The sequence below is a fragment of the Anarhichas minor genome, unplaced genomic scaffold (genome assembly GCF_050575085.1).
Source record: "Anarhichas minor isolate MPS153535 unplaced genomic scaffold, ASM5057508v1 ptg000064l, whole genome shotgun sequence".
NCBI classification, from domain to species: Eukaryota; Metazoa; Chordata; class Actinopteri; order Perciformes; family Anarhichadidae; genus Anarhichas; species Anarhichas minor.
The window spans coordinates 21664-40346 of record NW_027466510.1 but is presented as its reverse complement, the minus strand read 5'-3'; the positions used below and the strand labels follow the sequence as shown (position 1 = coordinate 40346).

The following is an 18683-nucleotide window of genomic DNA, read 5'->3' as shown; positions in this document are numbered from 1 at the left end:
AAGCAGCTCTCTGTTCGTATACACACTTTCTTTAATGTAGAAAAGCAGTCGATTGATCTGCTGCTTGTTTTCTGGATTAATCGATTTGTTCTCTCGTCTTTTAAAATGTCAGAAGAAAAGTGAAGAATGCTCCAAAAAGTCTGAATCAATTTATAATCATTTTAAACATTTAAAAAGCTGGAAAAAGAGAATAATTTGATTTTTGCTTCTTTAATTACTTGACTGAGTCGATTGACGAACCAATTAACAGACTAATACATTTAAAACTGCAAAGAATGTCTTTATAGGATCAGTTTACTGTTGGTTCAGTTCTTTTCATGGCATGTGTTGATAATAAGAATGTAGATATGTTTTGATGTCACTTACTTTAGTTCATCTTCAACAGAAGAAGAAGAGAAACTCTAAATATTACCTTCCCATTCAGCTAAAGTACATTCTGAACTCCGTTTAGAGGGACTACTTGGTTATGTTGAGTAAAAGATCACGATTTGACTTAAAGTCTGTTTGGTGCGTAACTTTTAACGTCGACGTTGAATTATAGTCTCAGACGGGAGTCGAACCTCAGTCTCCTGAGTGAAAGTCCTGAGTTTGATTTTAAACAAAACATCCTCAAGAACGTAAACTTTGATAAAATACATTTCCTTCTAAACGTAATTCACAATTCAGTTTTCGTTGTGAGGGGACGTCATTTTTAGGAGACCTGCTGTTTATTGAGACTCGTTGGCTACTTGTTGATAGCATTGTTAGCTTGTTTTGAATCCCCAGAAGTACATTTATTTACATGTTTATTTATTTATTTCTATTTTAGAAATGATAGTACTATAGTACTCTTTTATGTACTATAGTTTACAGAAAGGCGATTACAGAATGTTGATGAATTAAATGGCTATTGCTGAACAAATATTTCCATAAATAGCTTAAAATACGAGGTTTGTTTTGTTCGATTCAAGAGGAAATCGATCTTTAAAGCAAAAAATCCCCCAAAAATGTGAAGTTCCAGCCTCTCAGACGTGAGGATTCTCTGTTTTTCCTACTTTTACATCAAAGTTAACTGAATATAATTTTTTTTTTTTGAGCTTTTGGTCGAACAAAACAAGACTTTTATGACTCTGACTCCGTTAAAACAGACCAAATAATCTGTCATTTGTTGCTGCCTTTAGTTTTATATGATGAAAATCTTCATAACTTTAATAAGAGCCGCCACCTCCTGGTCTTCGTCTTTCTCTTCGCAGGGAGCTGCCAAGAAAACCTGCCGTGTGTGTGTGTGTGTGTGTGTGTGTGTGTGTGTGTGTGTGTGTGTGTGTGTGTGTGTGTGTGTGTGTGTGTGTGTGTGTGTGTGTGTGTGTGTGTGTGTGTGTGTGTGTGTGTGTGTGTGTGTGTGTGTGTGCGTGCGTGAACATCCAGTTAACTCGGTGACCCGAGCTCTTAAGCTCCGCTTCAGGAGCAGAACACGGGTCACATGGCGCTCACACACACACAGGTCGGCCTTTAATCTGGTTCTTCTTCTGAGGAGCAGCAGATGTGTTGACTGCTAATAAGAGAACTTCCTCACAGTGTTAAAAGGCTGAAGAGCTTTATTGTGACGGGTCAGGGTCAGAGGTAAAGGGTCAGTTATGTACCGTCGCTTCAACATGTAGATTCATGCACACATGATGTTTGAGCAGAATTCTGGCTCAGATTTGGACAGTTATGAAAAGTGAATGACTTCATTTGGAGGTTAGAATGAGAAGCTGAGTAGATGAACTGTGATGGACGTCCACTGAAGGGAGGACCCCAACATGTCCAATTGGACCACAGACTGTAAATAAGAAGTGGACGTTGTCGTGGTGACGTCACTGCCGTGTGAAGCCTTGACTTCTGCATTTTGGCCGCCGCCATCTTGGTTTTATTTGCAACCAGAAGTGACAATAGAGGGTGGAGCAACCGAACCATAAGTTACTAAATGAACATCATGCTGTACTGAAGAAGACTTGAAACTAGAGATTGAGACCATAAACTCATGTTTACAATGTTTACTGAGGTAATAAATCAAGAGAGAAGTAGAGTCATTTTCTCATAGACTTCTATACAACCAGAGGAGTCGCCCCCTGGTGGACACTAGAGAGAATGCAGCTTCAACACACGATAGTCTAACAGTCTGTGGCTCCACCCACAGAGACGTTTTCTCTGTCGAGCGGTAAAAACAAAACTCCGGCCTTCAAATGTGGTTTTCTGAAAGAAAAAAACTCCAGATGTTTTTTTTTTGTGACGGAGCCGAAATCATCACTCTTATTATTTGACTGGTGGTTTCACTTCCTCCTGAGGGTACTGAACCCCCCCCCCCCCCGCATGTGTGTGTGTGTGTGTGTGTGTGTGTGTGTGTGTGTTTGACTGGGATTGATGCATTTAACATAAATGTTTATGTTTTGTTTGTGTTTCTTTTTTAAAGGAGTTTTGGGATTGAAAAGTGTAAAAACTGTGAGGACTTGGAAGTCGAACAAAAGAACCAGAGAAGAAGAAGAAGAAGACGTTTGTGAAGAAGAAGAAGAAGAAGAAGAAGAAGAAGAAGAAGAAGGACAAACAACAAATAAAAAGCCAAGATGGGGAGGAAAAAGATTCAGATAGCTCGGATTATGGACGAACGAAACCGACATGTAAGTAATCTGGTCTGTTGATCTCGTCTGAACACATTTATGCTCAAAGAAAAGCAAAATCAGTGAAATGAACTATGAGACACTGAATTATTACATTTAGTACGAATTTTACCGAAATGGCAATTTGGCCCACGGCGGCTTTCAAATCGCAGGCGGCTCAATATTTCTTAAGGTAAGTGTCCAAATCTAATTTAAAATGAAATACTGTGGAGCTGCAGAGACGTCCTGGTCTACACATCAATAAGAAAACATCACTTTATAATCAGTTAAATATCTTTTAATGAGAATGAGAATAATGATGTAGATAGTTTGATTTGTTCCTCACGTAGCTCATGAAGTTAGTCTTTAAGTTAAGATGCAGCCAGAGAGACTCAACCTTCTTTTCTTTTAACCTTTTAACTCAAATATCATTATTTCCTGTAAAGACGTTTGAACAAAGTGTCCAAATGACATAAATCCATAAACACAAACACAACAGGACTCGCTGTACTTCCTCAAACTGGTGATGTCATGTGATCCTCACAAGAGGAGATGACGAACTGAGTAATGAACACACACGCACACACACGTCTTATCTGGGGGGGGGGGGGGGGGGGGGGGGTTCCTCTCTTCCTGTTTTGACAGGAAATGGAGGCACATATGCTTCCTGACCCCCCCCCCCCGACCTCGTCACTGGACTGTATGATGCTGGACGCGTGTATATTTATGTGTAGCTTTGTCTTCAAAGGACTTTGTTTGTAGGTTTTACCTCATTTTTACTACAACTTTATTTTTATAGCTCAGGTTATAATAATATTATTCTTTTGCAAGTTACTTGCAGACATATTGGAACAATATCACTAAAAATAGGTCCAACAAACCAACGAGCGATCACAGAATCAGTTTGGAATCAAACTTTTAAAGATAATTAAACTTCTTTAACAGAGAAAATCAAAAGTGAAAAGTAAGATTTACTTGTAAACATCCACCACGGACCGATTTCCTGCTTCAACTTTGACCTACAACTTATGAGCAATAAGCAATTATTATTACCAACAATCATGTTTCAGTTTGACCTTTCAAAATAAAGGAACCAACACATAAATACAGCAGCAGCCCGTTGGCTTCCATTCTGTTCCAGTCAAGTATTGAAAATCAATTAGCGAGCTCTTGAAGCTTCCATGAGACGTGTAATCCATCACGCTGAACATCAAGTGTGCATTTACCTTCATTATTCATGTGCGGTGATGCAGTTTGAGTGCAGATTGATTTTTAAACTGTCTGCACTGCGTTGCTTCATGTTTGTACTGAAACGAACGAATGGCTGGAAGAAAACAAAACACACCCGAGTTCACAGAAAGTAGTCCTGAGAGTCCACAGCCATGCCAGCAGCTCTGTGACACTGTATTTAGGCTAAGCTACATGCTAACATGCTGATGTTTAGCAAGTGTAATGTTCACTATGTTTACATCATAGTTCAGCAGGTTAGCATGCTAACATTAGCTACATACCAGTAAACACATCTGTCCCACATTTCATGACAGTAAGTTCTATAACTGTCGAAGTAGACTCTTAAAAACCATAAATGTGGTCAGAGGAAAAGTCCAGAGGATCCAAGAAGTCAGTAGACTTCATCCTCTGGGTAACATGAACATCTGTCCCACATTTCATGGAAATACATTCAATAATTGTTTACATTTAAGTCAGTAGACTTTATCCTCTGGTGACCATGAATGTCAAAATGTCATGTCAATCCATTCAATAGTTGTTGAGATATTTCCGTCGGAGCCGCACACGTCGACCTCATATTGGATATAACAGGAAAAGTCAGAGGATTACCAACTACAGTAGGGTTCATCCTCTGAGGAGCATGAATGTCAATCATCCAACAGTTGCTGCATAATTTGGATGAAACAACCGCATTAGAATAGTTTATTAAACATACGATGTTAATGTTATGCTCCAGAATGTCCCTTTTAATCCGATCTAAATCCACAAATAAAATAAAATGTCTTGATTTCCTCCGTTCTTTGTCTCCAGGTGACGTTCACCAAGCGTAAGTTCGGCCTGATGAAGAAAGCCTACGAGCTGAGCGTGCTGTGCGACTGTGAGATCGCCCTCATCATCTTCAACAGCACCAACAAGCTGTTCCAGTACGCCAGCACCGACATGGACAAAGTACTGCTGAAGTACACCGAGTACAACGAGCCGCACGAGAGCCGGACCAACTCCGACATCGTGGACGTGAGTAACACACACACGCACACACACACACGTACACACACACACACATATACACACACACACACACACACACACACACACTCACACACGCGCGTAATGTTTTTAAATGCAAAATGGCCAAAATATTCTGGTTCCAGCTTCTTAAATATGAACATTGCTGTTTTTTCCATGTTGTTTTGTTGTTGTTGTTGTACTTTATAAATACTAGTCTACTAATTGATTTAATCAATCAACAGAATTATTCAGATTATTGATTTGTGGTTTAAGTCATTTTGCAAGCTAAAATTTCAAACATTCATCGGTTCCAGCTTCTCTGTTATGAGAATGTTCTTGTGACAATAAACTGAATATCTTTTGACTGTTGGACATTTGAAGATATAACATTGTTTATATGATGATATGGTAAAGTATAATTGAACTTTTTCACAATTTTGGGACATTTGTATGGACAAAACCATTCATTATTAATATAAAATGTAGATCATTTCTGGTTTTCTTCATGTTCTTTGAGTGTAAACTGAATATATTTCGGTTTCAGAGTGTTGGTTGGATAAAATAAGACTTTAAAGACATCACGCGTTGTTTATGTAATGATTATAATGGACATTTTCTACTTTTTTCAACCTTTTTTTAAAGCCAAAACAGTTAAATATTAATGTTGAATGTAGATATTTGCTGGTTTTCTTCATGTAGTTTGATTATAGACTGAATATCTTTGGCTTTTAAACCAGACGTCAGCTTGGACTCTTTGAAATTGTGATTCTTTTTTAGACGTTTCATAAAGAAAGCAGCGATTAGCCGCAGAGCTGACTGTATGTGTGTGACCCTGGTTCTGACTTATGTAACGTTAGAGGGACCCAGCGGCAGGTGAAGGTGTCTCTGGTCGCATGTAAACTCCACCTGTAAACGTCTGCTAAGCTCAGCGAGTCACGAGGTCGAGTTTAAGCCGTCAAAAGTCACCGAGCCGGCTGGAAGAAACGAGTTTAAACGTTAAAAATATGTTTCTGTATTTGAGATATTTTGTCTAATAATTAACAATCAACAACACAAACACACAAGCAGAGAATCTAACTTCCTGTTATGAAGAACATGGCTGTGTTTCCGTGGCTCACCTGTGCACACGGACACACCTAAGTCCCCCCCCCCCCCCCCCCCTCAGACTCTGATCCTCGGTAACCTCCAGTAATCCCGTTTAGCTCGTTACTTTAATCCGTCTTCATCTCTGCATCTCATCCGCAGTGTGAACCGGCCGGTTTATTTACTGCTGCTCTCCAGCTGCTTTCTGTGTAATAATAATAATTACGGAGCCGACGGAGATTTCAAGATTAAAGTCGTAAATTTCCGAGAAAAATGTGAATATTCTCTGAGATTAAGGTGTTAAATTTTAAATTAAAAAAATTCACAAATGTGCAAGAAAAAAAATTGTATATGCTCTGAAATTAAATATTTACAAGAAAATATTCACACATTTATACGAGGAAAAAAAACTCCGGAAAGGAGCTGCTACACGAAGAGGACCTTGAGTTTCTGGTTTGTTCCGCGCTGTGTGTGTGTGTGTTTTAGTGTGTGTGTATGTGTGTGAGTGTACGTGTCTTAGTGTGTGTTTGTGTGTGTGTGTGAGTGTATGTTTCTTAGTGTGTGTTTGTGTGTGAGTGTACGTGTCTTAGTGTGTGTTTGTGTGTGTGTGAGTATATGTGTCTTAGTGTGTGTGTGTGTGTGTCTTTGTGTGTGTGTGTGAGTATATGTGTCTTAGTGTGTGTGTGAGTGTATGTTTCTTAGTGTGTGTTTGTGTGTGTGAGTATATGTGTCTTAGTGTGTGTGTGTGTGTGTCTTTGTGTGTGTGTGTGTGTGTGAGTGTATGTGTCTTAGTGTGTGTGTGTGTGTGTGTGTGTGTGTGTATGTGTCTTAAAAAAAAAAAGCGAGTGTGTGTGTGTTTGTGTGTGTGTGTGTGTGAGTGTGTGTGAGAGTGATCGCAGCGTGATTCATTCAGCTGGTGACATTTGAGACTCGGCCAACACTCTTAATCGGTCCTCTTCTCTGATTGGCTGACGGGGCATCCTCTGGAGACATGCGTGACCTCTCACATGTCTCCACTCGACGCCGTGTCGAGGTCACGTTCGCTGCTCCGAAGGCGTGAGTCCAGATTTTAAAGGACGGACATGATGAAGCACGGAGCTGGTTAGCCTAGCTTAGCATAAAGACTGAGAAAAACAGCTGGTTAGGTGCTGGTATGTGTTTGTTTAGCTTGAGACCGAGCCAGCTAGCTGTTTCCACCTGATCCCAGTATATATGCTAAGCTAAATGCTAAATATAAGATACGGTAGAACTTTATTAATCGTGAAGGAAATTCTTGCGCCAGAGTTTCATGAAAGATTACAATAAAAATATAAACGTAGAATTTGCCGATTAATTTCTTAAAATGTCAGAAAATAGTAAAAAAAATCACACTTTCCTGAAAACTAAGCAGATGTTTTATACAACAAAGAACTACAAAGAGATTCAGTTTATCATCTATCATCTAAACAAAGGAAACATCTTTTACACATAATTCATTCTTAAGCGTCTTATGATGAATATTCATTATACGTCTCATATTTGTTCTGCAGACAAACGTTTGCTTTTATTACCTTCCGATTCTTTTCTTCGTTGTTTTGTCTCAACAACAATAAAACAGTTTCCATGACGTCGTTGAGTGACTCATGAATAACATTCTGAAACGTTCCATCTGATCAGCTGTTTGTTGTTTTAGAGAAATGACAGAAAAGACAACAAACAGAGGTTTACTTTGAGGTACTTATACTCGTACTTATACTCGTACTTGTACTTGAGTATTTTCTCAGTATTTTCTCTGCTGACGGCTTTAGTTTCTTTACAGATTCATATTTTTGTGCTCAAAGCGTTTTTAAAAGCTGATGTTTAGTTATGAATTAAAGTCCAGCGGAGACGACAGTAAATAAAGACGAGAAGAGAAAGAAGAGAGTTTGTTTCTGCCGACAGGAATCCAGAGAAGAGAGGCGCCTTTGTTTTGCTCATCTTTTCTTTTTTTGTTTCCCCTCATGTGGCGGGTTGGCATGTGTCCTGTGTGTGTGTGTGTGTGTGTGTGTGTGTGTGTGTGTGTGTGTGTGTGTGTGTGTGTGTGTGTGTGTGTTAGATAACCATCAGTGTATTGTACGGTGTTGGTTCAGCCTGGGAACCTTTCTGCTATTTATAAAACTGAGGAGTTCTGCATTCCTCACTTTTACTCCGTTAACCTTATTTTGCTTTGGCCTGTTCTGTGGTGTGTGTGTGTGTGTGTGTGTGTGTGTGTGTGTGTGTGTGTGTGTGTGTGTGTGTGTGTGTGTGTGTGTGTGTGTGTGTGTGTGTGTGTGTGTGTGTGTGTGTGTGTGTGTGTGTGTGTGCTTCATTGAAAATCTGTTTCTAATCTGATACAACACACACACACACACACACACACACTGACGCTCACATGTGCTCTCATAGTCGGTCAGTTCCTTTGTGTTGGCTGAGATCCTCACAACTAAATGACTGGAAACCGGTAGTGGTCTAAAAATAACCCAGTACACAGCTAAGAATAGCCATGACGGGTGTGTGTGTGTGTGTGTGTGTGTGTGTGTGACTGTGGTTTAACTGTGTGTGTGTGTGTGTGTGTGTGTGTGTGTGGAGGAAAATAAGGAGAAGCAGCTTCTCATTGGTCTTATTTCACCACAGCCTCCTTCATCACCAGTCTGACCCGCTCAGTGTGCACCTCACCACAGAGGAGGAGATGTATCTTCATCATATCTCATTTAAAAAGAGAAGTTTAACCCTCAAACCTCATGCAGCTTTTCTCTCTGTGGTTTTGATTTTCACTTCAAAATAAAAGTCCTGCTCCTCTCTGGAAACAGAACCATGATGAGTAGAAGTAGAGAGAACTAGAACACGTCTTTAGTGCAGAACAACAGTTATAACACAGTTATAACACAGTTATTCTGCACTAAAAGAAGAAGAAAAATACAAGTATAATTTAAATAAGAGCTTCTCATGCTACCTGAGAGTTGGTAGAGTGTTAAACCTGCATGTCACACACACACACACACACACACACACTGGTGCACACATCACATCTTCTAATGTGGAGGAAGAGGAGGAGGAGGAGACCACCCACGGACGGAGAAAGAGACCAGTTTCAGGAAGTGAAACTTAAAAAAGAAATAACTAAATCTATGGAAAAGAAAAGCAGAGAGGGTGGAGGTGTAGATGGAGGAGGGAGGGCTGATATTATGGCCTCCTCCTCAGCTGCCCCCCCCCCCCCCCCCCGTCTGCCACCTGCCACCCCGACACACATTCACACATTCCAGTGGTTCAGAGTAACTTAAGAATATGTACTCAAGTACTTCTTCAGTAGTTTGGAAGTATTTAAGAGGAAACTTCTAGACTCTGCAGCGTGGACGCTCTGCAGCACAGTTTCCTTTGAACTCGAGTATTTCATGAGGTTTGTGGCTGACCAGCGGAGGACAATATGTCGCTGAGCTGTTTCATGATTACTATTTAAATATGATCATCTTTAAAGTGTGTAGACGAGTTCTACCTCGTGTTGAGACCATCAGAGTATCAGACGTGTTTAAAACATGACTGCAGCTGAATACATATTTTAGGGTTTATCATTTTGATTATTAAACTTTTATCATGTTTTTATTTTCTTACATGTGACCTTCTTCTTGTTTCTGATGGCTTATTGTCTCATTTACTGCCGATTCTTTATTTAATGTGAAAAGCGGTTTAGCCAACAAATAAAGTTTTGTTTAAAGAGAGAATACTGGACTCACATTCATCAGGTCACACACGTGACTCGTCATGTTGATCAGTAAATAAAGTTCAACGTATCGACTCGACCATCAGTCAATGTTTAAAACAGAGAAGTTGTTTAAAGGAATTATTGAAATAGTTATTTTCTTTCCTCGGCTACATTTAAGTTACAGAGACCGGCTGTTCTTCTTATTTTATTGAAAAAGGAAGGAGTGTGTGTTTAGTAGTGAGTACAGTGTGTGTGTGTGTGTGTGTGTGTGTGTGTGTGTGTGTGTGTGTGTGTGTGTGTGTGTGTGTGTGTGTGTGTGTGTGTGTGTGTGTGTGTGTGTGTGTGTGTGTGTGTGTGTGTGCTGCAGTGGGTTTAATGTTTTAATAGACGAGCCAGATTGACAGATTGTGAGGGAGTGACGAGAAACGCTGCGGAGCAAAAAATAGCCTTCTACGGCCATCGGTCCGGGAGCTACGCTAGTATTGGTGGTAGCTCCCCCCCCCCCCCCCCCCCCCCTCTCTGAAGCCAAACAGGTGGACATGACTGGGATAGCTGCACTGGGCCAACCGCTGAGCCCTGTGTGTGTGTGTGTGTGTGTGTGTGTGTGTGTGTGTGTGTGTGTGTGTTGTACAGTGTGTGGTTTGGCTCTCAGTCGTCTGCTTCAGCACTTCACAGCCCATTAGTCCAGTCTGTCACTGCACACACACACACACACACACACACACACACACACACACACACACACACACACACACACACACACACACACACACACACACACACACACACGCATATGCGCACACACACACACACACACACGCACGCACACGGTGGTGGAAGAAGTTCTTGGATCTTATACTTCAGGAGAAGTAGTAATACTACAGTGTATAAATACTATATTTAAGTAATAGTACATGTTTAAAACCTTAAGCAAAGGTAAAAAAGTATCATCAAAATATCTTCAAAGTACTGAAAGTAGAAGTACTCATTCTGCAGAGTAGTATATTGTATTATAATGATGTGTTCATCAGCTCATTGTACTGACTTCATGTACTGCTGGTACTTTAATGTATATTAATACTTCATTTATTATTGATTATATTTTATATCAATAATCAGAATCTGTAAAGTAACTAAAGTTATTCATATTTCCCTCTGAGACGTAGAGAAGTAGAAGTAGCAGAAAGTAGAAATACTCAGTCACATCTTGAGGTATTTGTACTTCCCTGAAGTACTTGAGTTGATGTCTGGTCACACGGCGCCCTCCTGTGGTGGGACGAGACGTATTTCATCTGTAAACATTAGAGTCATGTTCTTTAACAGAGTATCGCTGTATTAGCATCAAAATATACTTATTATCAGAAGTAAAAGTACACAAGATGCAGAATAGTATATATTGTATTATTGTATCATAACTATTGATGCATTAATGTGTTCATTACTTTAAGCTCATTTTAATGACTTTATAACAGCTGATAGTTTCATCTGTTTATGTTTAAATCAGTTTTATTAGCAGATTATATTTAGTTTTAATAATCTGAATAAAGTTATTAAATAAATGCAGTAAAAAGTACAAACACTACATGGAGGGAAAAGTACCTTAACATTGTAGTAATTGTACTCCAGTAGAGTATTTACGTACTTCATGTATTTCCTCTTTTTATCAGAGTAACTCAAGTTGTTTTGTGATGTGTTTTAATGCAGTTATACTTTAATGTTTATATTACCTCATAGTAAAACATGACGTCTACATTATGTGTTTATATTTATGATTTATAACTGAAGTTATTGAACAATCTGCTGATTGTTTCTTTCAACAGTTTGTGCTTCAAAGAAACATTCATCTTGTTGTAGAAACGTTGCTCTGAACGGACTCCTTGTTTCCGCTCTACAGTCAGTAAACACAGTTTATGTGTTATGATTTATTAATGCTTCACTCATCCGGACGTTTCTTTCAGACGTTGCGTAAAAAAGGTTTGAGCGGCTGCGACAGCCCCGACATCGAGGCCGACGACTCGGCGGGTCAGAGCCCCGAGTCTGACGACAAGTACCGAAAGATCAACGAGGACATCGACCTGATGATCAACAGACAGAGGATCTGTGTACGTTTACTTTATATATGTATATGTATATGTATATGTATATATATATATGTGTATATTCAGCATATGTCATCAGTGACAGCCGACTGACTGACCCCCGTCTCCTCCAGCAGGGTCTGGTTCCATCCAGCTACGACATGGCCGGGGCTCCCGGTGGTCTGCTGTACTCCCACCCTGGGATCAGCTGTGGGCTGGGGAACCACAACCTGCTGCCCCTCCCCCACTCACACGCCTCCCTGCAGAGGAACGGCATGTCGCCTCAGAGGCCCTCCAGCACCGGGAACGCAGGTGAGGAGAGATATGAAGATGAAGAGAGTTATGAATCAGATCCTCTTCTTCACTTCAGTAGTAAATATTATAACTTTTTTGATTCAGACACTACATGTTTTATCTACGTGTGAATAATCAGAAGAGAATCCTGATGAACTGAGCGAATGAGTTTGATTATTGATCTGTGAATATTGATAGAATCATGTGAACGTGTTTGTGTCTGTAGGACTGATGGGCTCAGAGCTGCTGACTGCTGTGGGCTCCAGTGTGGGTAAGACTCACCTTTATCATTATTATCATCATTATTATTATTATTATTATTATTATCATTATTATTATTAGTAGTAGTATTAGTATTATTATTATTATCATTATTATTATTATTATCATTATTATTATTAGTAGTAGTATTAGTATTATTATTATTATCATTATTATTATTATTATCATTATTATTATTAGTAGTAGTATTAGTATTATTATTATTATCATTATTATTATTATTATCATTATTATGATTAGTAGTATTATTATTATTATTATTATTATCATTATTATTATTATTATCATTATTATTATTAGTAGTAGTATTAGTATTATTATTATTATCATTATTATTATTATTATCATTCAGAGAGCTGGAGACCAGCTACCTGTTCAGCATCTCATCTGATATTAAAGTTGGTATTTAATCCCACACTGTTAACATTGTGTTTCTTAGTTTATTATAATGTGTTGTATTGAATAGTACTGTATTATGTTGTATATTTTAATATTTCTACAACATAAATAGAATTAAATCAGGTTTTAATCAGATAAAACTGTTACGTTAGTGTTTGATTATTAAAGTTAAATCTATATTTGCTCACAAACGTGCATGTGCGTCTGCAGGAAACGGGAGCTACGCTTCCCTCTGCTCGTCCCCGGGCTTAGGGTCTCCAGGAGGCGTGTCCAAGAACATGACGGACAAGAGTCCTCCTCCAATGAGCATGAGCCGTAAGCCCGACCTCAGGACTCTGATGCCGCCCTCCAACAAGTGCAGCAACATGCCGCCCATCGTGAGTCCTGCTCACCTTCGTCCTTCACTGTGTGGATTTATGTCAGTGTGTTGGTTATTAATATCATGGAGGCTTTTTGTATTTTAGTTATATACTTTAAAAATAAGAATCGGCAAAGTCAACTGTCAAATACATCTAGTACAGTAAAAAGTACAACATGTACCTCTAAAATGTAGTTGAGAAGAAATGTTATTAAATTAAAGAAATTAAAATAGTTTAATACAAGTATGTAGTAATTATTTCAATTTTACTAATTCGTTTTTTGTCAGATTTATTTAAATGTATAGGAAATACAAACTTCCACCCGACTTATTTATTAGTAGTATTAGTATTAGTAGTATATCGTGTTTATTCATGTTGATTCTGAAGATACATTTACTAAAGTACTACCATTTAATGATACTTTATACTATTCCACTACATCTGAGTAAATACTGTACTTTTTACTGCACTACATCTCAGAGTAAATATATATAAATATTATAATATTATCCACTAACTTTGTCTGACAGCTTTAGATTTAGCATAATAATTCAACTACTTTGGCTGATAGTACATACATTATATGTATAAGTATAAGTATATGAGTAAGTATATGAGTGTATGAGTATTTGAGTATGAGTATAAGTATATGAGTGTATGAGTATATGAGTATAAGAGTGTATGAGTGTGAGTATATGAGTGTATGAGTATATGAGCATGAGTGTATGAGTGTGATTGTATGAGTGTATGAATATATGAGTATGAGTATGAGTATATGAGTATGAGTGTATGAGTGTGAGTATATGAGTGTATGAGTATGAGTATATGAGTGAGTGTATGAATATATGAGTATGAGTATGAGTATATGAGTATGAGTGTATGAGTGTGAGTATATGAGAGTATGAGTGTGAGTATATGAGTGAGTGTATGAATATATGAGTATGAGTATGAGTATATGAGTATGAGTGTATGAGTGTGAGTATATGAGTGTATGAGTATGAGTATATGAGATTATGAGTGTGAGTATATGAGTGAGTATATGAGTGTATGAATATATGAGTATGAGTGCATGAGTATATGAGTGTATGAGTATATGAGTGTATGAATATATGAGTATATGAGTGTATGAATATATGAGTTTGAGTATATGAGTATGAGTATGAGAGTATGCGTATGAGTATAGGAGTATGAGTATATGAGTGTATGAGTATATGAGTGTATGAGTGTATGAGTGTATGAGTATATGAGTATATGAGTATATGAGTATGAGTGTATGAGTATATATGTGTATGAGTATATGAGTGTATGAGTGTATGAGTATATGAGTGTATGAGTGTATGAGTGTATGAGTGTATGAGTGTATGAGTATGAGTATAGGAGTATATGAGTATATGAGTATATGAGTATATGAGTATATGAGTATATGAGTGTATGAGTGTATGAGTGTATGAGTATATGAGTATATGAGTATATGAGTGTATGAGTGTATGAGTGTATGAGTGTATGAGTGTATGAGTGTATGAGTGTATGAGTATATGAGTATATGAGTATATGAGTGTATGAGTGTATGAGTATATGAGTATATGAGTATATGAGTATATGAGTATATGAGTATATGAGTGTATGAGTGTATGAGTGTATGAGTATATGAGTGTATGAGTGTATGAGTGTATGAGTATATGAGTATATGAGTACGTGCAGCTATGTAACGTTCCGTTTGTCTCGTCTTAGCAGAACCAGAGAATAAATCACTCTCAGACGGCTCAGTCTCTGTCCTCTCCGGCCGTGTCCCTCGCTGCTCAGACTCTACCTGCACAGCTGATGGGCGGCTATCCGTCCTCACTCTCCTCCTCTTACGGCACAGGTGAGTACAACAACACACGTACAAGTACTCACACCACGCTGTGAAAATACTCAAACCTGCTTCCAAAGAATCTGGTGGAATCAGAACATCGTGCAGCTTCACCAGAAGCTCCTTCAGCTCAGACTCCAGCATGGACCGACCCAGATCAGCTGTTCATGAGGGACCTCCAAAATAAAAGCATCATCAGGGACCTCCAAAATAAAAGCAGAGTTCAAGTTCCTCGTAAAAATAACACTCACAACATTTTTATGACAAACTATACTCGGACTTCTTTGGACATACTGTACTCTGACTTTTTAATAAAAAAAGACTTCTTTTCATGATCATTTCTGACATTCTATGTGAGTTTTTAATGACATTTCAACATACTAAATGACTTTTTCATATTTTCCGACATGATGTGCTACGACTTTGTTCAAGACATTTTTGGACATTTGTCTAACGATACTTTCATGGCATACAATGACATCATGATATATTGTTTATGGAACGTCTCTCTTGTAGCCTCTGATCTCCAGCTATGCATCATATTCTCTGACATATGTTCATAGCGTCGCTGAGATAAAAAGTCAACGAGCTCAGAGAAACCGATCTGATGATTTATGATTTATGGTTTATTTCCGTGTGTTTCCTCAGAGTTCTCCCTCAGCAGCGACCTGTCCTCTCTGTCCGGGTTCGGAGGTTCTGGTCTGGGATCAGTAGCGAGCTGGCAGCAGCAGCAGATACAGAACCTCCAGCACTCGGCCCTGGGACACATGGGGTGAGTATCTTTGAGAGGGCGGGGGGGGGTACGACGTCGATCAAGGAAGCATAGAAGCTAAGAGTTTAACGTATTCCTCTCGTCCTCCAGGACTTTGTGTCAGAACTCAAACCTGAACCTCTCCTCCGGCCACCTTCCCAACCTCCACATCAAGTCCGAGCCAGCCTCTCCTCCCGGGGACCGGAGCATCGGCATGCTCGGCGCGGGACTCGTCGGCGGATGCCTGACCACCGCGGGCGGTTACTCCGCCGCCGGCCGCTCGCCCGGCGACAGCGCGTCCAGCTGCGGGAGCTCGTACGAGGACGGCGAGGATCACCACGGCAACTTCCTCCTGCAGCCGCTGGCCAATCACGAGGAGCGACACAGCCCGTCGGTCAAACGGATGAGGCTCTCCGAGGGCTGGGCCACATGATGGGGCCACATGATGGGGGCCACATGATGGGGGCCCGGCTGCAGCCAGAAGGGATGGGGGGGGGAGTAAAAGTTACCGTATAGTGTTATTATTAATATCATATTCTTCTTGTACCGAGTGGGTGTGTGCTATATGTGTCATGGTAACGTGAGAGGGGGCGGAGTCAAAGAGTTTTATCAGAATACAGTGACGTTCTGCTGTATTCACAACATGTACTGTAGCTAGAAGTGTACACGAGAGGAAGTACTTCTGGAAAGTATTCATCAAACTGTTAAGAAGTACACTTCAGAGTGACTAAAGTCGAGCCAATCAGAGACACAGATTCACTCTGATGACGTATTACTCATCATGACGACACCAAGAGGAAAAGATCTTTACTTTTACAGTTTGATGAATGACTCTCCAGGTTATGATCCGATACAAACGTGTGTACTACACGTTTGTACTACTCGTGTGTTGTACATGTACTGCTTGTTTTGCGTGTGTTCATAGGGCGGGGGGGGGGGGGGGGGGGGTATAATAACTAATATGTCACACATGTGCACATGTATGCAAACAGAAGAAGAAGAAGAAGTCTGGTACTCTGAGCAGACGTGCTGAGGGGAACTCGGTCCACGTCGTGTTGCAGGTTCAACATATTTGCGCACATTTATAAATATGAATGTATGGAGGGTCGGGGAGGCAAATGGAAAGCGGTAGAGAGGAAGTAGAGAGAGAGAGGGGGAGGAGCTCTGGAGAGAGGGAGGAGGTGGGTGAGTGGGGAGGAAGTTATTTGCAACAGGTTGCATAGAAAAGTTTCACTTGATGTGAAAACGCTTCTCAGAGTTAGAGAATCATTAGAGCCGCGTCAGCGAAAATGTGTTTTTCTGTGAATCGCAATTCAGATAAAAGTTTGGAAGCAAAGAAAAGTGAATAATAACGAACCACCACTGAATACACAAATACGTCAATAAAACATGAAGATAATGTCAACAAATGCCTAAAGACTCAGAATAAAGCGGATTAAATTCATTATAAATATGACGGATGGAAAACTACAAAAAAAAAGTTTTTGATTTCAAAAAGGTTTAAAATGATTTTTAAATTCCACATTTGACATGAAATCAAACTTAAATATCTGTACTTCTGTACGGTTATGTAAAGAAATAGGATAAATCAAACCTCATGTCACATAACTGGCTTTAACTTGAATCTGTCCACGTAACGTATTCAAGTATTCAGTCGTGGTCACGTTTCATAACTTATTCATTGTTATGTCTTTGTTTGCTTCCATACAAACTAAACCTGCGTTCTTGTCGTCTGACCTCGGAGTGATGAATAAACGTCACTCATGGCCTTGTTATGCACGGAGACAAGGCTAGCTGTTAGCTTAGCATAGCAGTCAGAAAAGCCATATCCAACAGGACAGAGATGCTTTATATCGTGTTATGATTTTTGAATTCTTTATTATATCAAATTGATATTCTTAGATGTCTGCAGCTCTATTTAATAAGATAACTAATATAAAGAAGCAGAGGTTTTATATTAAACGTTCAGGGAGATTTTAATAAAAACAATAATCCTTTAATAAGGTGTCACATCACAGTGAAGCTCAAAGGACAAATTACTGGTTACAAACACTATGCAGTATTTTTACAGTGGTGGAACTTTACTTAAGTAAAAGTACAACAAATGTACAAAGAAAAATAATCGCCATAAATTCTTCATATCAGAGAGAAATGGACTTCCTCCGATTTTAAAAGGAGTTGCATAAAATATAAATATTAAAGTACAAAACATAAAGTACTAGTACATCAAAAAAGAGTACAGTACTTGAGTAAAGGTACTTTCCACCTCTGTGTACTGCGACTCTACAAGGACATTGTGGACGTTTTGAATAATTTGTGCCTTGTACCTGAAACTGTCTGTAACACCCCACCACAATAAGAGCCTGAGTGTTTGTATTGTAAAGACACAGGCGGTCTGAGGGTCCTTAACATTTGAATATTTTGGTTTAAAAACTGTATATTTGGAGCTTGAACCCTCGGCCACTGTGAGTAAAACATCACTAGTAGCTGTTCTAGTTCAACAAATAAAATACTAAATGCAGTTTATGTACAGACCACACAATGGTGTCTGTTGGAGAAGAAAGAGGGCGGAGCCCCGATGTGTTTCTTCATGGTGACCGGTTGTCTCCGGGCTGGTCAGCTGTTCTCAGATTAACTGAACCCGACTGTGGGTTTAACAAAGCTGAGGGACGTCAGAGCCCGGAGCTCGTCCTCAGGTGTAAACTAACCAAACTGTGTATCGTGTTTTTTGGGTTTCTTTTAGTAACTGCCTGGACTTGTACCTCAGACCCCCCCCCCCCCCCCCCCATGATATGATTTGACTGTCTGTACTGTAAATGTAAAAGCTTTCCCACTACGTGCTTCTAATAACACCAGTTAAATATTAACAGATTGTTAGCGGCATAAGCTGGCCTTCTGTCGCCACCTGGAGACAAAGTTTCTCAGAAGAAAAACAAAGTCAGAGATCATGTACATGTACATCAACTCCCTCACAGAGATGTGATAGTATTTGTATTTTGCAGAAAAATATACAAAAATAAAAACAGGCTCTGTTACAA

At 39.4% G+C, this 18683-nt stretch overlaps 1 protein-coding gene across 6 annotated transcripts in view; it reads left to right on the top strand.

The window, feature by feature from the left end:
• LOC142933933 (myocyte-specific enhancer factor 2C-like) overlaps window positions 1-18683 on the top strand; it is a 22033-nt gene extending 3350 nt beyond the window's left edge. For 3 of the 6 annotated variants that reach the window (XM_076078247.1, XM_076078246.1, XM_076078245.1), the window contains 9 exons: window positions 2429-2633; window positions 4653-4856; window positions 11589-11732; window positions 11843-12020; window positions 12229-12273; window positions 12894-13060; window positions 14774-14906; window positions 15543-15666; window positions 15757-18683. In XM_076078247.1, the coding sequence (XP_075934362.1) occupies window positions 2580-2633; window positions 4653-4856; window positions 11589-11732; window positions 11843-12020; window positions 12229-12273; window positions 12894-13060; window positions 14774-14906; window positions 15543-15666; window positions 15757-16078 (1371 nt within the window). In that variant the 5' untranslated portion in view covers window positions 2429-2579 and the 3' untranslated portion in view covers window positions 16079-18683. The remainder of the gene's footprint in view (window positions 1-2428; window positions 2634-4652; window positions 4857-11588; window positions 11733-11842; window positions 12021-12228; window positions 12274-12893; window positions 13061-14773; window positions 14907-15542; window positions 15667-15756) is intronic. The other 3 variants (XM_076078250.1, XM_076078249.1, XM_076078248.1) reach the window with 3 other exon arrangements.